General features: G+C 31.4%; 1 protein-coding gene across 3 annotated transcripts in view; it reads right to left on the reverse strand.

The window, feature by feature from the left end:
- Nucleotides 1–1089: 1089 nt before the first annotated feature.
- LOC126734281 (uncharacterized) overlaps nt 1090–22834 on the reverse strand; it is a 112981-nt gene continuing 91236 nt past the window's right edge. Inside the window, exons 3-13 of one of the 3 annotated variants that reach the window (XM_050437833.1) lie at nt 16338–16381; nt 16084–16284; nt 15827–16028; nt 5406–7739; nt 5124–5342; nt 4913–5069; nt 4722–4849; nt 4477–4668; nt 3067–3362; nt 2825–3004; nt 1090–2472 (exon numbers count right to left, since the gene is read on the reverse strand). In XM_050437833.1, the coding sequence (XP_050293790.1) occupies nt 2050–2472; nt 2825–3004; nt 3067–3362; nt 4477–4668; nt 4722–4849; nt 4913–5069; nt 5124–5342; nt 5406–7739; nt 15827–16028; nt 16084–16284; nt 16338–16381 (4376 nt within the window). In that variant the 3' untranslated portion in view covers nt 1090–2049. Of the gene's footprint in view, nt 2473–2824; nt 3005–3066; nt 3363–4476; nt 4669–4721; nt 4850–4912; nt 5070–5123; nt 5352–5405; nt 7740–15826; nt 16029–16083; nt 16285–16337; nt 16382–22834 lie in introns of all 3 variants that reach the window. The other 2 variants (XM_050437832.1, XM_050437831.1) reach the window with 2 other exon arrangements.

Below are 22834 nucleotides of genomic sequence, written 5' to 3' on the forward strand. Positions count from 1 at the left end.
TATCTGAACCATCTACGTTTTCCGGACGATTAAGTGCCCTTTAGCCAGAGTTTAATGGAGTTACAAGAGTTGTTGGAAGAACTTCAAAGAGAATCCGCAAAAATAGGATTAGCCATGGATTTAAATTAAACAAAAGTCATGACATGCGACAATATATAAATGCATATAGGAGAAATCGTTGACAACGTCGAAGCCTTCCTATATTTGGGACATTACATCAAATTAGGCAAAGAAAATTAAACCGCCGAAATAAACAGACGTGTTCATTAAATATATTTATGTTGCTACAGATAAACTGTCACACGTCTTGAGAAATTGAACTATTCCAATAGATGTAAAAAAAAAACATTAAAACAGGTTTCCAATGTTTCAAATGACACTTTCTGTTAAATCAGCTTAGGACCACCCAAAAAGCAATAGAACGGATGATGCTAGGATGAAACCTTAGAGACCACATTATAAACGAGAGCATTAATGCGGTTTCTAAGGACGACTTGAGATAGTTAAGATGCATCATTTAATGGAGGGCATACTTAAATGTAGTTACACACAGTTACTCTGGCTTGACGACATCAAAAACAAAATGGGAACATTAACTGATTTTAAAATTCTGAGCTAGGGTTGTAGTGATTCTCATTTGTCGGTACGTATGTGGTGATTTGTTTTTGACACATCTCGTGAGAGTCTACTATTTAAATTTTACTTTATTTACGTTAATATACATAATCTACTCGATTTTGCTTAGTAGGTAGCTGATCTAAGAGATCTAAATATTGGCTCATAAGTGCTAACAGCTCAACAAGTACTAGATTTCTATGTAGGTTTTAGGACACACTACCATTATCGATATCATGTAGACCAGTAAACCTGTACATATTGTATTTAAACTATTCTTTTACATTCTCTGCTATCTCCACACACGGTATGGTACACGAGGTAATTTTAGATATAAAGAACTATCTAAAAGAATTAGAATAAAAATCGAAAATTTTTATACAAATTTTATTTACAGCAAGACTATATACATAGTTACAGTAATAGTAGAGGTTGTACATGGCCTCTATATTAAACATAGACTTAAGGCACTTATTCTAAATGCTATAACTGAGTAATTTTTCAATGTAAAAAAAATGTATGTCTAAGTATGTTAAAAATGCTAATTACCTATTTTCAAATGTGATCAAAGCTAGATTTCTCTTTCTACAGGCACACTTAGACTAAGATAGATTTGATTTAAATATTAGCTTAATTAGCTCAAACTTAATTAGTTTTATATAAGGAAACCCAGTTTAATTTGTGTTTTTTTTCGTTTTAAGAAACTTTAAAATACCAAAAAAAGTATGTTGGTTATATAAAATGATATAAATAACTTACAGATTATTCTATAATTATTTTAAAAAATATTCACAAGCTCTTATATTTTTTCAGTACATAGTTTGATTTACACTAACCAAAAATCAACAAAATATCCCAAAATATATTCTAAGCATAAAGTAGATATACGGGAATACAAAAGAGAAAATATTAAAACTAAAATGTCATTTTACTGTACATTATCAAAATACTCTGCTTATAATCAGCATAACATTAAGACCTTATTTAGTCATTAAATTATTTCATGCACTCCCGATTCAAAAACCACTAAGCATCTAAGCATTTGCAGCTACATGTAGGTAAGGGCATTTTTTTCATAAAATGTCTTATAATTAAAACTAAAAAAACTGTTTGCAGTAAGGCAAGGTTGCACACATAAAATCATATTTTTACAATTAAGCGTTACTAGTAAAAGTTGTTTTCACAGATATTAAAGTAAATTATAGCAAAAATGCATTCATTATTACTAGCATTTCAAATCACAACTAAAACCCCGTGAAAAGATCTATATATTATACACAATTTAAATAAGGATAACTAAGATAGAACTTGTCACGTAGGCCAAAGTCATTATTAAAAATACATTTAGTTTTATTTTTTAACCCCTATGATACCCTAGTAAGAATGGTATATTGATGGAAGAAATACTAATAACAGTCTGTTATTTCCGTAAGGCTATCGCTTTTTTCCAAATCTAGAAGCAATAGTATACAAGCTATTCAACAATTGCAATGCCCTACTATCTTGATCTTCTTCACTTAAACTCTCACTTAGTAGCTTTCCTAAGGAGTGATTTTCTACACTGGCTCCATGTACTGACCTGGCTGTAGCGGCTGAACTACTCGCTGAGACTATTTGCGACTCGCTACTTTCGCTATTTGCTTTGTAGCTTTGTAGTCCGAGATCTTGTGTTATATTAGCTCCACACTCGCTGATTAATAGAAGTACAAGTCGTTTAGTGAGTGGATTGGATTCGATTTCTTGCATGCGATTTAAGAACTCCTCTTCTGAAGTGTTGAGTTTCTTTAAGATTCTACTAAGGCGATTATGTTCGTCGGACCTCGTATGGTTCATGAAATCGATCAGAATACCGTGAACCTAAAAGTTGTAAAAATACATTTAATAAGAAGGTAAATGAACTATGAAAATAAATAGTGATTTATATGTTAAAATTAAATAAAGTGCGGCAAACACAATTGATTCTATAATGTATAGATTATATCATTTATTGCCTATATTCTTTATATTATAGACAAGATGGTTCTTCATAAGGTATTACACGGAACACGGTAAAAACATAGTGGACTGTTCAGCAAAATCTAAAAATACAACTTTGTTTCTAAAGGGAAAATCTTGGATGCGTAACCATAGCAAGATGTGGCTTTAGTTCAGTTACCACATGTGGTCAAGTTTTTCTGTCTATTGCTTTATGATTAAGCCTTGTACGCACCTGTGTGGCATTTAGTGATAAAGGAGGTAATTCCCTCAAGTCATACTTGACTTCTGAAAGAGGCTCGCTAATTTTTGGTAGTATTTCTGCATTAAACAGTTCTGGTTCGGTCGTTTCATCATCTAAAACTATACTAGATAATGTAGTTTCAAAGTGGTCATTTACTATTGCCGGATTAACCTAAAATATATATTTATTTTTTTTATAAATATACAAGCCTTAATTTTATATATTAATCATACCGATAATGCCTTTTGCCATAGCTTAGTAGCAGCAGTGTTAGAAGTCCAGTGATTAACTGGTAAATCAGTAAACGCTTTTGTAGTTTTTTCTTCAACTTGCACTTTATTAAACCTGGGAATAAATGACTGAGAATCAGCTGTATGTAGGTCCGGATTGAGAGAATTTTTAACTTCATCTTGTTGAGCTTTACTAGCTTCTGCAGCTAAGATATATCCCCAGGTAGGTGAAGGCGCAGCCGGAGTACTAGGCTTAATATCAGCGTCTGAGAAGTTTAATAGCTCGTCTTCGCTCGTACCTATAAAATTAACATTGTCGTTATTATAAATATGTGTGAAGAATTGCATTTACTGCATTCATCAACATTCCCCAACAATCATTCACGAACTCATTCTTTTGAAGAATTTTTTTTTATCTATTTGGTTTCTTGGAATAAAAAAAATGCAAAAAAGGGCAACGATTAGCGCAGGAAGTAACAGGAACTAACTAGAATTATGCTTCTACAGTTTTTCCATTTTGTATACAATATTCTAATATAACTATTGGATAGGAAAGTGTGGTCCCAAAGAATAGCCTTTTCACCAGATTAAATGTTCTGGATTTTTTGTGAGGTTACCTAAAGGCTAAAGTGCACTATTAATTAGGAAGATTTTAAAGAAAGAAAGAATAAAGCGTGTGGGATATTAGTGAAAAGGTTCAAAGATATGTCGCACTCTAGCCTCAGAAGTTAGCGAAATAAGAAAATAGGTGCTTACTAAAAATGATTTTACTTATGAGTTACTTAAATATAATCATTTTTTAACTATTGCTAATGATATAAGTTTCTTAGTAAAATGAGTGTGACAAAAATCGTTTAAATGAAAGTTTCGCCTGACCAAGTAAAACATAGATACAAGAAAAACGATAAATCGCATTACAGAAAGAGAACATTAGATAACCACTAGTGGGTAAAAGATATGCTATACCTAAAACAATATATACTAGTCCGGTAAACGAAGCTCTTGGGTGCGCAAATCAATGTATTAACTTTAAGCGCACTATGTCAAAAGGAGAACGATAGCGTTTCTTTTAATTCCCCTTTAAAATTAAACATAGCGATGACTGAAATGTATTATATTGTATTTCCAAGTAAAAAAAATCGATCGAAAATCGGGGAATCGATAATTTATAATACACAATAATTTACAATAAGTTTTGCCTATGAATTTCTGTTACATTTTAATATATGGGTATTTTGGCACCCAAGAAACAAATTTGCCAGGCTGGTATATAGCTTTCTATTTAACTTTAGCCCTGTAAAACAGAATTGAAACAAAGACATTTATTATCTCAATTTTATGACGCATAAAAGTGCCTAACCTACAAACTAACAAAAATTATAGGTATTTTAAGTTTTGTTATTTTATACCTACTTGAATCTATATTATCACTTCCATCTAATGGTGGAGGCTCTGTAGGTCTTAATCCTTCAAGACTTTTTCTAAATGTATTTGGATCATTGAGGTAACTAGACAAAGCCAAAGAAAAGTTTCTTGCTAGCTGCCTTAGTTCTGGAATAGAAGTGGTGGGTAGAAGTTCAACTTCACCGGTAGTAGTCGTGTCTACTAAATAAAAATGATGTCTATTTAAAAAGATAGGAGAAGTAGAACTTGATTACCTCCTACTGAGCTTTCATTATTTCCTCCCCCAAATCTTATGGATGTAGGTTCTGTACTACTTATTTGAGGTGGACTGGTTGGCGGAATTGGCGTAGATGTCAAACCAACATTAAACAAGTTGTGATAGCTACAATAAAGAGAAATAAATGTAAGTGTTTGACTAAATGAGCAAGAAATTAAGTAAATTTACCCGTGAACTGTCATTGCTGTTAGTAGTGTTGTTATTTTTTCTTTCGTATCAGGCTCTAGAACTTCATTTATGGTGTCGTTTTGATGAAGGTCATGGGCAAAATATTGAACTAAAGAATGCAGTGTTTGAGGACTAACCGAGGGTGGGATCTCAAAACCTGTCGGTTAAATAATTTTTTTAAACACCTGTTTAAAAATAAAAGCTACCTTACCTGATTGGTTTTCACCATCACTATTTTTTTTAGAATTATAATTGGCAATTTCTTGCAAAACTCCTATCATATTATCGAGATTTTCATAGGCATTATTACTTATACTAGAAGAAGATTTGGAGAATGTGGTAGGTGAAGTTACATCGTTTAATTCAAAGGGTCTTGCACTAGAGGTCTGATAGGGCGGAAAACTATTTGAATTTATATTTGGCTGGTTTACTGATAAACCTAAAAAGTTATTGTATATAATCAAATAAAATTACTCAAATAAATAGGGCTCACCTGCATTATTTTCTTGTTCAAAACTTAAACTTTTTGCAAACGGTCTTGGTTTTTCAAGTTTAGATTTGACTGGCACCCTAGAAAAGTCATCAACTTCCTCACTAAAGCCCTTTGTAATATAGAATCCATTTTTGAATCCGTCTGGTCTAATAGTTGTTGTAATTTGCTTATCGCCAAATCGTAATACTGCACCAATTTTTAATGGCTGAATAGCATTTCCACGTGCCGGTATCTCATTACTTTGACCACCAACATTTTTTGAAAGATGAATAGAAATTTTATCTTGCCCATTGGTGAATTTTACTGGAATTCCCTGATTCGTAAATTCTTTTGGTTTTCGCGTCGTAGTACTGGTAATAAAAGCGCTTTGCGTAACCGTGGGTACTGTAGGACTATAGGGCGTATTTTTTGTAGAACTTCTTGCGGTACTAGATACATACCTGCCATATACTGTGGCATGATCAACTGAATTCTCCGTACTACTTAAACCAGGGTAAAGCAATGATACGGTCTTTTTCACAAATGGTGGTTCATTAACAGGTTCTTGACCTTGATAAATATTTAAAGAGCCTTGTTCTGGAACGCTAATTTTAAATTGCGGTTCGGTAGTTGTTTCGAGTTTCGGGGTAATACTTGCTAGTAAAGCATGATTTACTTTTCCTACGTTAAACAGTTCTGTGCGTTTACTTTCAAAAGATCCATCTGTTTCGCTCGAATTCTCAATATCAGGTAAAATATTTGGTCGCAAAGTTGTATCAGGTTTACCAACATTAAATATATCAGTTGGCAATGAATTTGTTGCTAAAGGAGCAAATGTTTGAACTTCTGGTAGAACTTTGTCTGTGTTTCCAGTATTAAATAGATCATTTTCTTCGATTTGTTCAAAATTATTTGTATGTAGTTCAAGAGGACCATAGGGTGGCAATGAGGTTGTGGACTTATGACGAAGAACTCCTAGGATTACAGTTGGTTTGGTGCTGGGACTTGTGGTTGGTAAATAGGTATATTTTGAATGTGTCGTTTTTTGATTGGGTAAAATAGTACTACCGACTCTACTTCCGACAAAAGGTTTCCCCTTATTAATGGGTTGTGTAGTAACCAAATGAGGAGTAATTGAAGATATTGCTGATACTTTAGGGGCTTCTAAATGAATAAGTTTCTGTACATCAGAATAGGTACTTCTGTGATTGGGGTAAGGTTTGCTAGATGAAGATTTTATTGTGTCTTCAGATATGCTATTGAATGGGCTTTTTACAAAAGACGACGATTCTTGTGGAACTTGAGTCTCTCCTGAGTCCTGATAATTTATTGAGTTGGTTGTTCCAATATTTAAACTTTTAATTGGAGGTGAATATGTAGTTATTGGAGTGGAAACCTTGAATTTATTTAAGTTATTGATATTATTTAAACTTGCTTGGTATATTTCATCAATTTTTCTTAGAGTTTTATCTTTGGATGATGATTTTCTTGCATCATAACTGCTAAATCTTTCTTTAACTGCTGTCCCATAAGCAAATGGATCTGCAGTTGTCGTTTCCTCTAAGGAAGCAGTAGTACTCTGAATAAATGTAACAGAGGGCACAGAATAAGGTTGTTTTGTTGTTGTAGCCTGAGTTGTAGTCGAAGCTATATTAGAACTAAATAAATTATTTTTAACTCTTGAAGTTGTTCTTGTTCCAAAGACATTATTTGAAGACCCCCTTTCTTCACTATAATCATAATATGTAGCTGTAGAAGGCTCTGTAGAATAAGTAGTTTTACTTCTACTTTCATGACTATTTCGAGTATTGCTGAAGCTGTTTTCTTTTTTTTTGCTAGTTGAATAAAAATTATTTAAAGTTGTTTGGTAGGTTTCAGTAATAGCTTCAGCTTCCCTATTTGTAGCTCCAAACTGTACATAGTAATCTTTTTGTGTTTGATCACTATTTTTGTTGATACTACTTTTAGAATTACGAGCTACGTGTTTATCATAATTAGTGTTTAAATAATTTCCAGTTTCTTTATCGACATCTTTCTTTGATGCTTTAGATCTGCCTCTTTGACTATTTCTATTATTTTGGTCAACATTGTAATTGTGGTTTGGATGTCTCTGTTCTAGTTGATCGTACTGACTATTTGATACCAAATTATTTTGGGCATTTGCTAAATATCTGTTGTTTGATTCTGATTCCTCAATTATTTGCTCAATGTCATTATTGCTGGGTGTTCTGTAATTGTTGATTCTTTGACTTTGCCGCTGTTGCTGACGTCCTGGATAATTTTTACCATTTTGGGTTACACGTACGGATGATCGTTCTTCTGTTCGCATAATTGCACCATGTTGACTATTAGTACCTAAAATGAAATATAATTATTTTTAATGATTTTTATAAATATCTCTTAAAATAAAGATAATAAAAAATAAAATATAAGAAACAAACCTCTGAATCATCTAAGAATACTTTTTATAATGAGAAATATTAAGATAACGTAAAGGTGAAGGCTGTTATTAATTTTAACAATACTAAATACCTCAAGCAGCAAAATAAATGTACATAAAATAATATACGTTGCAAATAATTAAATAATAAATAAGAGCCGATTGTCAAGAGAAGGCAATTTTGAGATGTTGGGGTAATCAAGTCTATAAGCTACAAATTAAAAATGTGCACATCTGTACCCTCTTTTGAATTTATTTAAGAAATAATGAGAACATTCTACCATTTTTTACATAGCAATCTATTCCTTACTAGAACTTCAATATTGATACATACTCTTATTTTTTAGATTTTTGCTAAATCTAAATGCCAACTTTGACTTGGAGGGTTTAGTTGAAGAGTAATGGCGTTTAGGGAATATCAATAAATTATTTCATTGTTCTTTAATGACTTTTTATGTTCAGATCACATAAATCAAATGAGTGCATAAGTTCGAGAGTCATCGACTTAAATCGTTTTTACAAGTAGCTGTTTTTCCGTCTCCTTTCAAAAGTTTAATCTTTATGTCTTGAGGCCAGATGATAAAACTAAATAAATTCAAAAATCAGCAAACTTTTATACATAGTTCGAGATCAGATAACATGCGGCTGCAAAAAAAAATTAAATATATCTAGTCACTAATATAAATTAAGGTATAAAAACCTAATAAACCAGGGAACATCAATTATTAAAACATGATTTAAAATAGCTAATAGTCTCTATTAGGGGTACAAAGTTATTACATCAAAATCTGTTCCTAACAATTTTATTGTTATTATATGTTGAACTATTTCTTAATAAATAGCCATTAACGGGACATATTTCTTGTTATACTTGTATCAGCGCGTCAGTTGAGTTTATGCTGTATCAGAAGTAGAGTCGGTCTTGAAAAGTGAAATTGTAAGTTCCTGCACCAAATTTTTGGTCATCCTAATAGTGCTGCTCAGGATATCATGCGTTCTTTCTCTTGCGCAACAATGCACCAGCCATTAATGTTACAAAAGCCACTCTATCTCACGAATCTTTAAATACGAAAGATAACCTAGTGGCTTCAAATGATTTGATTGCTTTGAGTGACGATGTACCTGCACCTATTGAAGAACTTCAACATATAAATTCCAATGTTGTTGCTATACAGTCAAAAAATTTAAATAATACGATATCGAGATATCTCTTTAGAAACTACTATCTATAAAAATCTAAATTCTAATTAACTAAATCTTTATATTAGATAATTAAGTTGCTTCTATATTGGCATCAACTATTAAAATACAGTTTTTCATTATCGTTTCATCTTATTCTTTTGTCTTAATTCTAGCCTTTAATACGGCACAGAGGAGATTATGCATTGAACAAACTTTGATATGTAAATTAAGGTAAGTATATACAAAAGTTTTGCCAGTGGTATTTTATCTTTAGGCTTGTTCTCGTGTTAACTCCAAAATGTTACTTCCGCTAAGTTATTAAGATTGCGCATGACTTAATAACGGACTTGAATGTATGGACAATGAATGGCTGCTTTTATACAATGATCTTAAAAAGAAAAATAATTCTCCCTAAGCTTTACTAATATACTTTTCTACCACTTGAATTTCAAAACAAGACCAGCATCAAAAAAACTATGTATGACTTACTAGAACACATTTATAAGATTAATATACAATATAAATAACATATTAATGATTGTGGAGGTATATTACGATCTCGGCAAAGTATTTATTTATTAATATATATATTTTGTAATAATTTAATATTTTTTAATAAGATCTATCTCCATGACTCTAGAAGCGTTGAAATAGGTAACACCTGCACAAGAAATTTTCCTAAATTTTATACAGGGTCAAAGAAAGGTTTAGGTTAAATAAAATAAGCACATTTTTTGGAAACTGTTATTTTATTTATTTAAAGGCTCAAAATGAATTCAATTTTTGGCTAAGCCAAAGTATAATCTATTTTTAAACTCATTTCTCACATTTTAAAAAAATTATCTTGCAATAAATGCACATTCTGCAATAATCCGTTGCTGAAGATTATTGAGTGAAACTTGTTTGGATTTTATGCACAACAGTTTTTAAGCGGCCCCAGAGAAAAAGTTGAGAAGTGCTAAATCGAGTGATCTCGCCGGCCATGCCACTGGACCTCTTCTCCCAATCCACTGATCTGGAAACCCATTATGTAAAAATTGCCTCACAGAAAGAACATAATGGAGCGGAGCGGCATCTTGGTAAAAACCTAATAAATGTTCATTTAGGTTCCTAACCTTATGAATATCTAACTGAGTTCTATTTCTTCAACAAATTTAGGTTGAATGGTGGTTTCCAATATTTCCAAGTAAGTTTTGCCATTAAGGTTACCATTAATAAATATAGGCCTGACAATATTATAACCCCATATTCCCGCCAGCACATTGATTTTTTCTGGATACTGTGGGTGTTTTTCAAAATTCTATTCTTCGGTCAGAGTCGTCTTCACGCAATTCCTGGAGAATTTGCATTTTATATAGATAGAGATGACTTAATTTAAGTACCTGACGTTTAGATTCATGACAAATTCCTGTAAACGCTGAAGCTTGGCGTAGAGACAATGTAGGATTCTTAGCAAATTGTCCTAATACTTTTCACCTTTGAGAATTAGTTGCCTTACGTAAGTCACTTATAATTTTTCCAGGATTTCTTTCGTTAAATAATGCAGCAGTCTTTAAAGCACAACAATTTTGAGAACTATAGATATAAATTATTTCAATTCTTTCAGCCATACTGTAAACACATGTGTATTTGGGTGAGTCGGTAAAAAGTCACAAGACGATATACAACGTAAAAGATTTTTTAAAACTAGTTCCAAACATCTATTTTCTGGTACGACATAAGACCTGCATTCCAACATACTACATTTTATCTTAATAAACAAACATTTTAATAGAACTAAAACAATTATTGTTACTTTTGACTTTTTTAATTGTGAAGTACAATCTTACATAGTTGACTTAAATTGGATATTGATTAGTAGCATATAAGAAAAAAACAGTTCAGCGTAATTTGATTATCTGTGGCAACAGATTTATTACAAAGTGTTTATCTATTCCAAGGGAAGGCTTTCAGAATGTTACAAATGAGTTTAAAAAACATTATCATTTTTGTTTAGTCTAAAGTGGAAAGCATTTTTAACATCTAATTGCATAAAATAGCACTTTATGAAACTGTTAACAAAGAAAAGAGTTTATTTTTGTATTAAACTTTATCTTTCTTGGATCCTACATAAAATTGAGGAAAATTTCTTATGCAGGTGAATACTACTCCAAAAGATCTTAATTTAAAGTATCACAAAAGGGGTGGTGTTATTTAAAGTTTTGTGGTTGGGGTGCATCGGGCCTAAAAGGTGACTCACCCTATAACTAAAATATGGTGTTTGTAGCTCCCCCTACCCGTTAAACAGTTGTACCAAATTGCGGTTTTCTTACTTTTTTAGTTTTAGAGATACTTGCATTGAAAGTTTCTATGCACCATTCCATGAAGTATAAAATGCACGTGGGTCCTATTTTAATATTGCCAGACTGAATTTCCTGTTCATCTTATAAAAGAAAATGTAACGGTTTTACCTGATGCAGGTTATAGAGACCATAGTAGGATTTTCTTTAAATTTTTTATTAATTAAAAATAGATAAACTTATTCTTCTTGAAACTTTTCCGTTTTGTCAACAAATTTTAACAGAGGGAAGTAAATATATATACCTATTATATGCTTTTCAGTCAATTTTTTAATCTTTGAACACTTTGTATAATTTATAATAATAATAATAATAATAATAAGTCTTAATTTCCAATAGGCAACCTGCCCAATAACAGGATAACAGTTGCAAAACAATGAAAAATATAGTGAATGTTCCGTAATTTTACTTAATTATTTTAAAAAATTAATATAATAATATATTTTGATACGCCCCTGCTCGTCTGTGGCAAACAGATAATATAATTCGACCTCTTTAGGCAAAACTGCCGAACTAAGATTTTAGGAACTGTCCCCCGCCCCACCGGACCACCTATCGTCTTTGCATAAGCGGCAACCCTGATGTTTTTTCAGTTCATTTTTAAAGGTGGTGGAATCTACATGTCTGTCGATCCCACATCTTTTCTAGGGCTCAATAGCAAATAAAATTGCATTTAAATGGGGTTTCTAAGTATGAAAATAAATGTGAATAAGTGGAGGTACAAATAAGTGGTGTAATAAATGTATAAAATTAGCATTTGGGGTTTTATTTGGGCCTCAAATGAAAATAAGATGTAAGTACGAGAAATAGCGAATTGAACTTCAGTGTGTTTTCCATGAGATTGCACAGTGTAAAAAAAACACAAAACACACCTAAAAGAATGAAAAAAAAAGAAAAAAAGTAAAGTCACAATCTCAAAAGTGATCCAAGAAATTAGAACAAACAACTATTAATATGATATAAAAACCCAATTATAAAAGTTTAACAAGATAATCACATATTCAATAAAATGAAATTAAATTAACTGCAATATACCTACTAACTATAACTTAAACACATGGGTCTTAATCTCAAGAGTAATGATCCACCAAGATTTCGACAATCACATGAACTGAAGAGAAATTTATATCGCACATGTGACAGATCCCATTAAATATAGCGCATATTGTATATAGTGGCGATTTCAACAGGATGTTAGTATGAGGCCTTAGCAGAAAGAATGTTAGGGAATGCCTAGCACTAAGCCTAAGCACCATAAAACGTACACCAGAAAGAAGTACAGGACTATCAATTAATCCATTCAGTAACCCATGCAGAAATTTTACAGAGAAGATCATTCTTCTGAGATGTAATGGATGTAGATTGAAGCGTTCCAATAGTTGCCGATGATCAAATCCTCTAACTGGATATATGCCATCCTGTCTGAAGGACAAAAACTTAGCAAATCTACGCAGATTCAAGAAGACCAACATGATTCTGATAGAGCGGGTTCCATATAATGCAGCCAAACTCCAGTTTTGATCTCACAAAGCAACAGAAAAGCAGTCTTAATGTAGATTCCAAAGTAAAACTCTGAGAACTTCTAAGTGTGGAACGAATGTAAATTCAGAGTAAAAGGTGATACCAAGATCAGTAATTTGCTCTAATCTACTCAAAATAGTATCATTAATAAGGTAATCAAAATTTAAGGGTGTTTTTGATCTAGAGTAACTGACCACACTACATTTAGCCGCATTCAAGCCTAACCTATTAACAGCGCACCATACCACCAATGTATTTGGGCAGTTCTGAAGAAAAACATAGTCCTCCAAACCATATACATTTAAATATAGCTTCAAATCGTCGGCAAAAGCCAGCCTATGACAAATGAGTAACTCAATCACGTCATTTATAAAAAAACTTAACAGGAGCGGACCCAGGTTCGAGCCCTGTGGCACACCCGACGTTACGTTAAAAAGTTTCGATTTAAAGCCCTCATATTCAACATATTGAGATCTACCAATCAAGCAGGAATGAAATAAATTAAATAATCTCCCTGAAAAACCATACTGAGTTAATTTATGGAGCAAAATATAGTGATTTATCCGATCAAATCCTTTTTGGAAGTCGGTATAAATAACATCGACTTGAGTATTAACATCAAGTGATTCACAGATGTCGCTAGTCAGATAAAACCTTTAAGAGTTTAAAATAAAAGCAAGCAACAATATAAATTATACACATAACCAAACTGATATTAAATAATTTCAAGAAAAAGAATTTAATTTGAAAAAAAAAAGCCATTGAGGAGTAAAGGGCAGATTTTTCAAACCAAGATAATACAAAAATAAATAAAAATTATAACAATTTTCTTAATAATAATACAAATATCGAAAAGTGTAGATCCCTGTTAATAATATTTTTTCTAAAAATGTCAATTTTACCAGGAATAATTCTGTTTAAATTATTTTAATAATTAGTATTGTCACCTCCAACATCGACGCAAACACTATTTCGACGAGGCATGCTATCTATCAAATTGTTAAATTCTTCTTGGTGAGCTCCTTCATTCTTCTAAAACCGCCGGAATAATGTTATCAGAGTTATTTTGTCGAGCATTAATCTTCCTTTTGATCTTATTCTATAAGTGCTCTATAGGATTAATATCCGGTAAGCAAGAAGGCTACTCCAAAACTGGAACATCTTCACCTTCTAGGAAACATTTTGCAACTCTGATGATATGTGGAGGTGAATTATCTTGCATAAATAAACAAAAACTGATAAAACCAGCTCTTTAGAAACTGACAGCACGTTGCAAAGTACCTTTGACTTGTTAGTTTGTCGAATGAGATTTAGATGAGTTCGTTCACCAATCATAATTTCATTCCAAAACATTACAGTCCCTCCTTTGTATTTCGGGATAGGTTTGCCAGTACGGAGCTTAGCTTGTCTCCCGCTATCTCTCGAAATGTAAATTCGCCAGAAAATAAATAAATATAATACTAACATTTATCCAATTTTCATACTTCCAACATCAGTTTAAACGATCTTGAAAGTTCCAGAACTCTTAACTGTCTTCTGCTAAGTAATTCCCGAGCGCGAAATCTTTTTCTGATAGAAACACTAAAACTCGTACCTTGCAAAAGATTTTTTCTTGCTATTTAAGCTAGAAAACGATCTTGCTCTTCTATGGTGATTCTTTAACGTATTCGCCTCGGTCTATTTTTTAGTGTTCCCAGTTTCAGAAATCTTAAATAGGTTTTTGAAATAACTTCCGGTCTAACCCTCACCGTTTCTGCAATATACCTTTGTGCCATTCCCAGAGCAATATTTTTCTCCTCTGAACTTTCGACAAAAGTATTAAAGCGAAACAGTAAAAACACTGCCATGACAAATATTATTAAGTATTTTGTTTTTTACCGGTTCTTGTAAATAAACGCCTGTACTTTTTAATATCTTTCAATATCTTAAATGATTAATATCAATACTGGGTGCTAAATAATATTTTATTAAAACTAGCAAATTACTTGATAACCAAGTTTCTAGATATAACTACTACTAATGATGCAGAAATTATCTTGAGTAATTTTAGTTGTATACTGTATATTTACTTTAAGAAGTTTTTTTAATATTCAGAGGTAGATTATTTATTGTAAACTAGTGTGCAAAATTGTGCATCAAAAAGTTTGCATCAATGTTTCTTTGCAATAGATCACAATCCTCTTATGCGGGATTCTGTTATGCGAAATATTTTTAAGTCATCTGCAAATAAAAGATATTCAAACATAACGGTACTAGTGATATCATTGACTGATTTTAAGAAGTTTTTCTATTTGTATTTTTTACAGGAACTAATTGATTTTAAAATACACATTTGTTCTTAAAGAAATTTTTAGCAAATAAGGTATATTTTGGTTCTAGTCTTAAATATATTAGATTTTTAGAAAACTTATTGCTAATGCCTAGTTTTTTGAAAAATACGACCAAAACAAACACAAAATCTACAATTCTCTGACAATGGACATAAAAGTTGTGATACTATACATTTTCCATTAGTTTTCGTTGGGGGTTTTTGAAGTTAATATGCTGGTAACTGTAAATATGGATAAACTCTTCAATTTAATGCTTATTTTCATTAAGAGTTAGTTTTTCGGAGCAATTCTAAGGCATTTAAAATGTAGCATTTTATTTTATATAATTACGACTTAATACAAATTTAAAGTTACAGAAACCCCGTAAAATGAAAAAAAATTATCGATACTATTTTTAATCAGACCTCATACATTTATCAGTTTAGCTGCTGATGTAAAAAAAATATCTAGGTCTGTTGAGTTATAAAATAAATATTAAAACATTAATAAAATACGAATAAAAGATCAAAGACTAAACATTTTTAAGCAATTTTAAGAGTGTAATCATGTATTTCTCATAATAGAATATTTTACTATTTTTAAAAATATAAGTGATCCGATTTAGAAAAAAATAAATTAAATAATACTTACCACCAGGTACAACTTTTCGGTTGGCTAATTTTCTACGTGCTACATCATTTTGTAGCCTTTCGGCGCTTTCCTCGTATAAATTGGGAGAGTTTGAGCAATTTACTTTATTCCACCATTCACAAATTAATTCAGACTGCTGAAAAATAGTTCCATTTGGACATAAAAACGATATTTTTCGGCTATCTTCGCATATATGAAAAACCTGAAATTTTTCAAAAGAATTATCAAGTAAATCTGATAAACTTAATAAATTTTACTTGACAATCTGTTTCAAGATCTGCATAGTATCCAGACTCGATCCCCCTACAGCTAAAAGAGGTTCTCGGAATGAAGGAATATACAGGGAAATCTATTCCAGGCCGTCCGTCGACTCCTTGAAAGTAATTAAAGAACTCATGGTTTGGTTGGGTCACTTTCGAGTGGTCTACTTCATTGTCAGCCTCCAAGCTATACACAAGCTATAAAAAAATATGTTGAAATACTTGCATTATTTAGTAATTAATTAGCTTACCATAGGTCTAAGGCAGTAGACAGCGTAAAAAGTTATGGCCAGACCTGCAATATTAAAAAAAAAGATAACAAAAATACAAACATTTATTCCTATTTTTCTACATCAATCACAGCCAAGGAATTAAGAAGTAATATGAAAGCGGATAAAAATCTAAATGGCCTTTAACTGTCAGTACTTTGCTTCACTTTAACTTGTCGTTACGCAAGACGAAATAAATCCGCTAAAATATTTCGGTAAAACAATTGGATTTGTTTCATCAAGTCAATTGCTAGTCTATTCTGCTGGATTTCCGGTCATTATCGTACATTAAGACGAGATAGATGGATGGATTGCTTAAGATGATTCGAAACTTGGCGAATCCTTTAGTGTTTTAGTCTGGGTATTACTATCGCAAATTTTAATGTATATTAGGAAAAAATAACGAGATGAAAAAGAAGAGAAGAAGAAATATCTATTGCTAGCTTTTTTTTTAAGTATTTTTTTCAAATTTCTAAGTTCGGCTTCATTAAAGTTTGCTGAATTTAAAATATTTTTACTAGTTTTTAGGTGCATTTTCGGAGCAGGAACAGAAGTAAATAAAATAAAAAACTAAAAATTTTAACTATATTTTAAAATGAAAATACGTTAGTTTTTCTTTAATTTTTTTAATCTTTATATTTTTTTAATTTTAATCTTTACTTTATATTAAAAAAGGACCAAATTAAAATTTCAGTGTTAACTGATATTTTAATGTGTTTTCATAATTTTCTTAAATTTTCTGAGTAATCTAGATTTTTGAGTTATCTATCTTGTTAGTTGGCCCTGACAAATTAGCAGCACCTCTCTTATCTAATTGTCCTTGTGTTTTTGTCAAACCGCTAACAATTCCCCTTAATCTAGCACTAAAACAAGAATATTTTCCGAACCTTTGAAAATGATCCAAGATTATTCCAGTACATAAAAAAATAATAAACACCTCGCACATTACAATAATTAACAACTTTTCTAAATGTTTTGAACGTGTTATCTATTCAGCTTAATAAAATATTTTATAGATTATCGTCAACACGGATTTATGGACTATAGATACCACCACAAACTTAGTAGTTTCTTATTCTCCAAAGAAAAACGTAATAATTTATGATTATAATATAGAAAACGTGTCTGTGCAACGGAATTTAGATATTTAGGAATGACGTTCGATAGCACTTTTTCTTTTCAGCCACGTATCCAGGCCATCATAATCGAAGCTATCGAATGCTCTGTTTTACAATTTGGAATGTACAGATCTTTAGTCTGAAAATTTTGTATTTCTTTTATGTGATATGAATGTTGGACTATACTTCTACAGTGTGATCACCATACTATACCACTTAAGGAGAGGAGAAAATCCGCTGATCTGCAATTTAAACCTTTATGTGCCCTGCGTATCATCCAGAAATTCTAAAACTTTTTACCAATCTGGACCTAGAACGAATATTTTAAAAATCACCCCAATGCACAGAGCCTTTAGGATCCATGTGACATATTCAACTGCAGTTTGTCGAAATTAAAAAAAAAACACTTTTCCTAGATAGCAACTATAAAATGTATTTATTTTTCTTGCCTTATTGTAGGCAACTATTATTATAGATAGTTGTGACGCGCGACTTGCTAAGTGTACGACGTACTTAACGAGTCTTCCAGCATTTTCTGCTATTGCGAGGGTTTTTGCAGGTTTGTTTTAAGCTATATTGTACTAGCAATTAATTCAATACTTGTAAAAATAGCTAGTGAATGTTGAAAAGCTAATTTTATCTAAGAAGCTCTAAAATATTTTTTAAAATTGACTAACGCTACGCGAAGTGGACTAGGACTCCGATTTAGAAAAATGACCAACAAGAAAAAAGTACTTAGCTGTCGAAACTGCAGGCGAAACAGGCTTCACAAGGACTGTTCTGGACTTAGAGCTGTAGAATATTCCTCTTACGAACTATAACAGACGCCTCAGAAATAGGCCTGTATAGACTGTCTATCAGATGATGTCGGCGGAAGTACCTCTAGGAGATCAACTAAAAAAACCGAATTAGCAGCATTACACCTCATCCTGCCCCCGTCATGAACAGGAGATTCACGATCTACAACGTCTCATCAGATGCTCAAAATTGATGAGCTCTTCGATCAAGTCAATCTTTCATATTATGACATTATGAAATCTGCCAAGCGAATATATGAAGAGGTAAAACACTGCATATCTTTTATTGGTACTTATCTAGAAAAGGAAATGACATTTATGAGGTCCAGCAATCTCAAAGTTTTTGAAGCGAAGAGTAAGAATCTACTAATTGTAGGTCTAAAATATAATCATCAGAATAAGGTACTGAAAGCTTTTGAGGCGCTAAATATTACTATCTCAAATGATGATTTTGATTTAAACGTCCCAACTGGCGATAAGTCCAAAAAAATGCCAGTCATTGTTACCTTTAAAGGTCCGACCTCAAAAAATCAAATACTGGAAAAATGTACATTAGATACAGAAATATGTAATATGATTTCCGAGGTTAAAACTAAAATCTGAGACCTTGCAGGTGTCAGACCATTTTGTCATTTTGTATCAACTTCGACTCTTCGATTTCTAAGCCTTTCTCTTTTTTATTGAAATACAGTAACTTTAGCTTTGAACAAGACGATTTTTATAATGATTTAGTTAATTCAAATTTACACAACATATTTTACTTGACAGATATTAATGACAAGTTTGCGGTTTTCAATGCGTGTATTTTTAGTCTTTTCGATAAAAATGCACCCACCGTATGGGACAAATAAAATAACAAAACGTCTTTGGATTACAGACAATGAAATAGGGCTTGTTCAAAATATATAAGGGAAAAAATAGTAAATAATTGGGAAAATTATCGTCACCTTTGGAACCAAGTTACAATAGCTATTGACCGAGAGAAGTGCTACCTTGATCAAACACTACGTCAGGATATTTTTGTAAGTGCAGCGACCTCGGATACTCCAAACTCAGAAACTTTGGCATTTTATCTCCAAAATTTAAGGGAAGAAATTGGAAATTTTGCTTGTATCTCTCGAGAAAGGTTTTATTTTCTATAAAATCTGAAGCTGAAATCTGTTGGTATAAATGGTATAAGCTTGGTTATGCTGCTACACTATTGTCTAATTATTCTTTCTTTTATTGTGCATCTCGTTAACTGCTGTGTAGAATGGTCTACTTGTCCAGAGACTTGGAAATTATATCTACATTCAATACCAAAACTTGCGTTACCAAGTCAATTATCCGAACTTAGACCTATCAGAATTCGTTCTACTATTTCCAAAGTTTAGGAAAATCAAATAAGAATTTATGTGGATAGATTTGCTATTTTGCCTCCAGCGTAATCTGGACTCAGAAGGGATTACAGCTGTTCCATGCCCTCCTAAAGATAATGGATGATATCTTGCAAGCGGCTGACCGTAATGAATGAACAGCTTTGAGATTACTGGACTATTCCAAGGCCTTTGACAATTTAAATCATGAATTATTACTGGCGATCTTGAGCTATTTGGGCTTTAGAAGAAATGCACATAGCTTTTTCAAGGAGTATTTGAACAGACGAAACAATCAGTAAAAATCAATGGCCAGCTGTTTTTCTTATTCTTTTTTATGCTTATTTAAGGTATGCAGGTCCAAGGTTGGACCCTTCAAACCTTGGACCTTTATTCTTCGCTTTATATACTTTAATTATCTTCTTATCTCAGATACTTGTCGCAGCATATATCTGCTGACGACACATAAATTTACTTGTAATTTTTCCCAGATAAAATTGATGAAGCTAACGAACGTATTTTTTAAGAACTTGCCTACTCGCTAGAGCCTCCAAAGATCACTGTTTAACCTTAAATCCAAATAATTATCACGCTCTTCTCTCTGGTAGGATTCAGTATAATGTGAAAACCTTGTAAAAATTGACATATATGGTAAAACGATAAAATGTACTGCTGTAGCTAAAAATCTTGTTCTACTATTGGACGTTAACTTAAGATTTTATAAACAAATTGACATTGTCATGCATTTATAAACCTAAAATTACTTTATAGTCAAATACATCTACTTAATAAAAATCTTAGGAAAGCCCTGTCCGATAGTTTTGTATTGTCCCACTTTAATTATTGTGATGTATATGGTCCTTGCCTTCTGGCAATCGATTCAAAGCATATTAAATACATCCAGAAATGTTGAGTAACATTAATAAATGGTATGAGAAAGCACCATAGAGGTGTGAGTGTCAGATGATCAGATGCATAAGATAAAGTAGTTGGATACGGATAAAAGGAGGTTACAACATAAACTTCTGATATTTAACAAAATTGTATTTAAGAAATATCCAGGGTACCTATATTAAAAATTTAAATTCAGATATGACGCTCATGACCTGGAATTTGACCTGAAATTTGACGTGAAATTAAGAGTTTCTTTATAGAATCAATTTAAACCTGTACTTAGTATTTGCAATAAATTGTAATTTTATTCTCTCCTTTTTTATTATATTTCGTTTCTAATTAGCTCATATAATTTACATTTATCCATATATTTATTACAAAATCTTCTAACAAAGTATATAGGTTTTTAAGTAGGAAGCGTGCTACAACTTCGGTTGTAATTTACTGTGTAAATTATAATAAGAAATTTTTATTATTATTATTATTATTATTATTATTAATATAACGTATTCTTTTATTTTTCATTAGAATGTAGTTTGTGTAAATAAATTAAAAATTAAAAAAGATAAAATAATAATAAATATCATTAGTATGCATAACTTCGCTAGATTACTTACCTCTTTTTCCTGTAAGCTAGATACTAATATAAAATTACCTTGTAAAGGTTTTCATAAACGAGATAGCAATAAAATAAAACCAAAATTAGCAGAATTCGCAGCACAATAAAGTTTTTAATTATATATTCATAAATGTTTTTCACCTAGGTCTTTACGGAAGGAAGACAAGATCAGAGCTCGTCTGAATTTCTTAAAAATTTGGTTTAGCTGGAAAGAGTTTATGAAAATCAATAATTAATGATGTAAAATTTTCCCTAACATAAAATTTTTGAAGAGGAACACTATCTTGATGAGCTAGTTGTGTATGCTACTTGATACAACAATTAGCACTCCACAAAATTGTTAGCAACATAGTGCTGGGTAATAAAAATAATTAAATTAACATTGACTGATTAGAGATGACAAAAAAATTTCAAGTCAAGCACTTATTATTCCTCTGCAGGTAAAGTGAAAATCTCAAAAGCTGTTAAGTTAAAGATTAATTCTAATTGGAATACATTCAAGTGTAAAGTGTTTGTTGCTCATAGAAAAATCCTTCACAAGACTCTCTTTAGAAATGACTGAATAAAGAACCTTGTATAATATTAAGAATTATAAATATGAAAAATCGTGTAATTTTTTATACTATAAATTTAAAAAAGACAATGTTTAAACTTATTGATTTGTGTCATTTTCCGTTAAATTTTAAAAAATTTTACAAAATATCCGATAATTATAGTAACAAATTTAAAACCTAAAAATAAGACAAATTAAAAAAGCGCAAATGTTCTGTTGAACAAAAAGCAATTAAGGATTATCTACACTACCATTGACCGATTTTTAACAAGATTATCTACTAATTAAAAAGAGGTAATGAATGTATTCAATAAACCTTGACTCTGTTTTAAGATTGGTGTTTTATATATTTTCCAAATTTGTAAAAAAAACCGTACTTCCTTAGAGCTGCTTTTTTATTTTAAGTGAATACCTTTTAAATTGATACCATTGTTCTTACCCTGCTTAAGACGATGTTAAATTCATTTTTTATTTATTGTGGCTTATCAATTTATCAAACTTTCTTTTTTGCTAAACTGTTACAAATTAGAATAACTTTATTCATTGTATTGTTCCTACATCTACACCTATCCATCTTAGCACGCGTAGGCGTAAATATTTAACCCATCGTGAGTAAAAAATTGATTATCTGTCTAATCTAGCATAGATTCTTGCGTAAAATTGCTTACAAACTATCTAAAAACAAATAACCCATTGAAGATTCACACGGTACTGATAGGATGAAACAAAAGAAGACAATTGCCACACCAATTTTTTAGTCCAGTTTATCGACATGGTTATCTATCGTGCGTGTCTCTATGAGGTAAGAGAAAATAATTTAGTTTGCAGATTAATCAATTATGTATAAACACATTTAAATTTTTAAGAGAAATTTGCCCTATAGAAAACGAAAAAACTGAGATCAGGCAAAAGGCGCAATAGCAAACCTTTTATTACTGAAAGTAAGAGTGTTGTTTATAATCAAAGTTTCCTGATTAAACTAAGAAATTAGGTTAGTGCTTTATCATAAAAAAGTTTATGTACGTACATCTGATAAGCAATTATCGCACTATAATTGTAATGATCCAAATTATTTCAAAAATTGTTCTTGATAAACTATTATTGTTTATTAAAGAAAATGATGGTCAGCAGGATTTCCAAAAA

Source organism: Anthonomus grandis, chromosome 3 (genome assembly GCF_022605725.1).
Source record: "Anthonomus grandis grandis chromosome 3, icAntGran1.3, whole genome shotgun sequence".
NCBI lineage: Eukaryota > Metazoa > Arthropoda > Insecta > Coleoptera > Curculionidae > Anthonomus > Anthonomus grandis.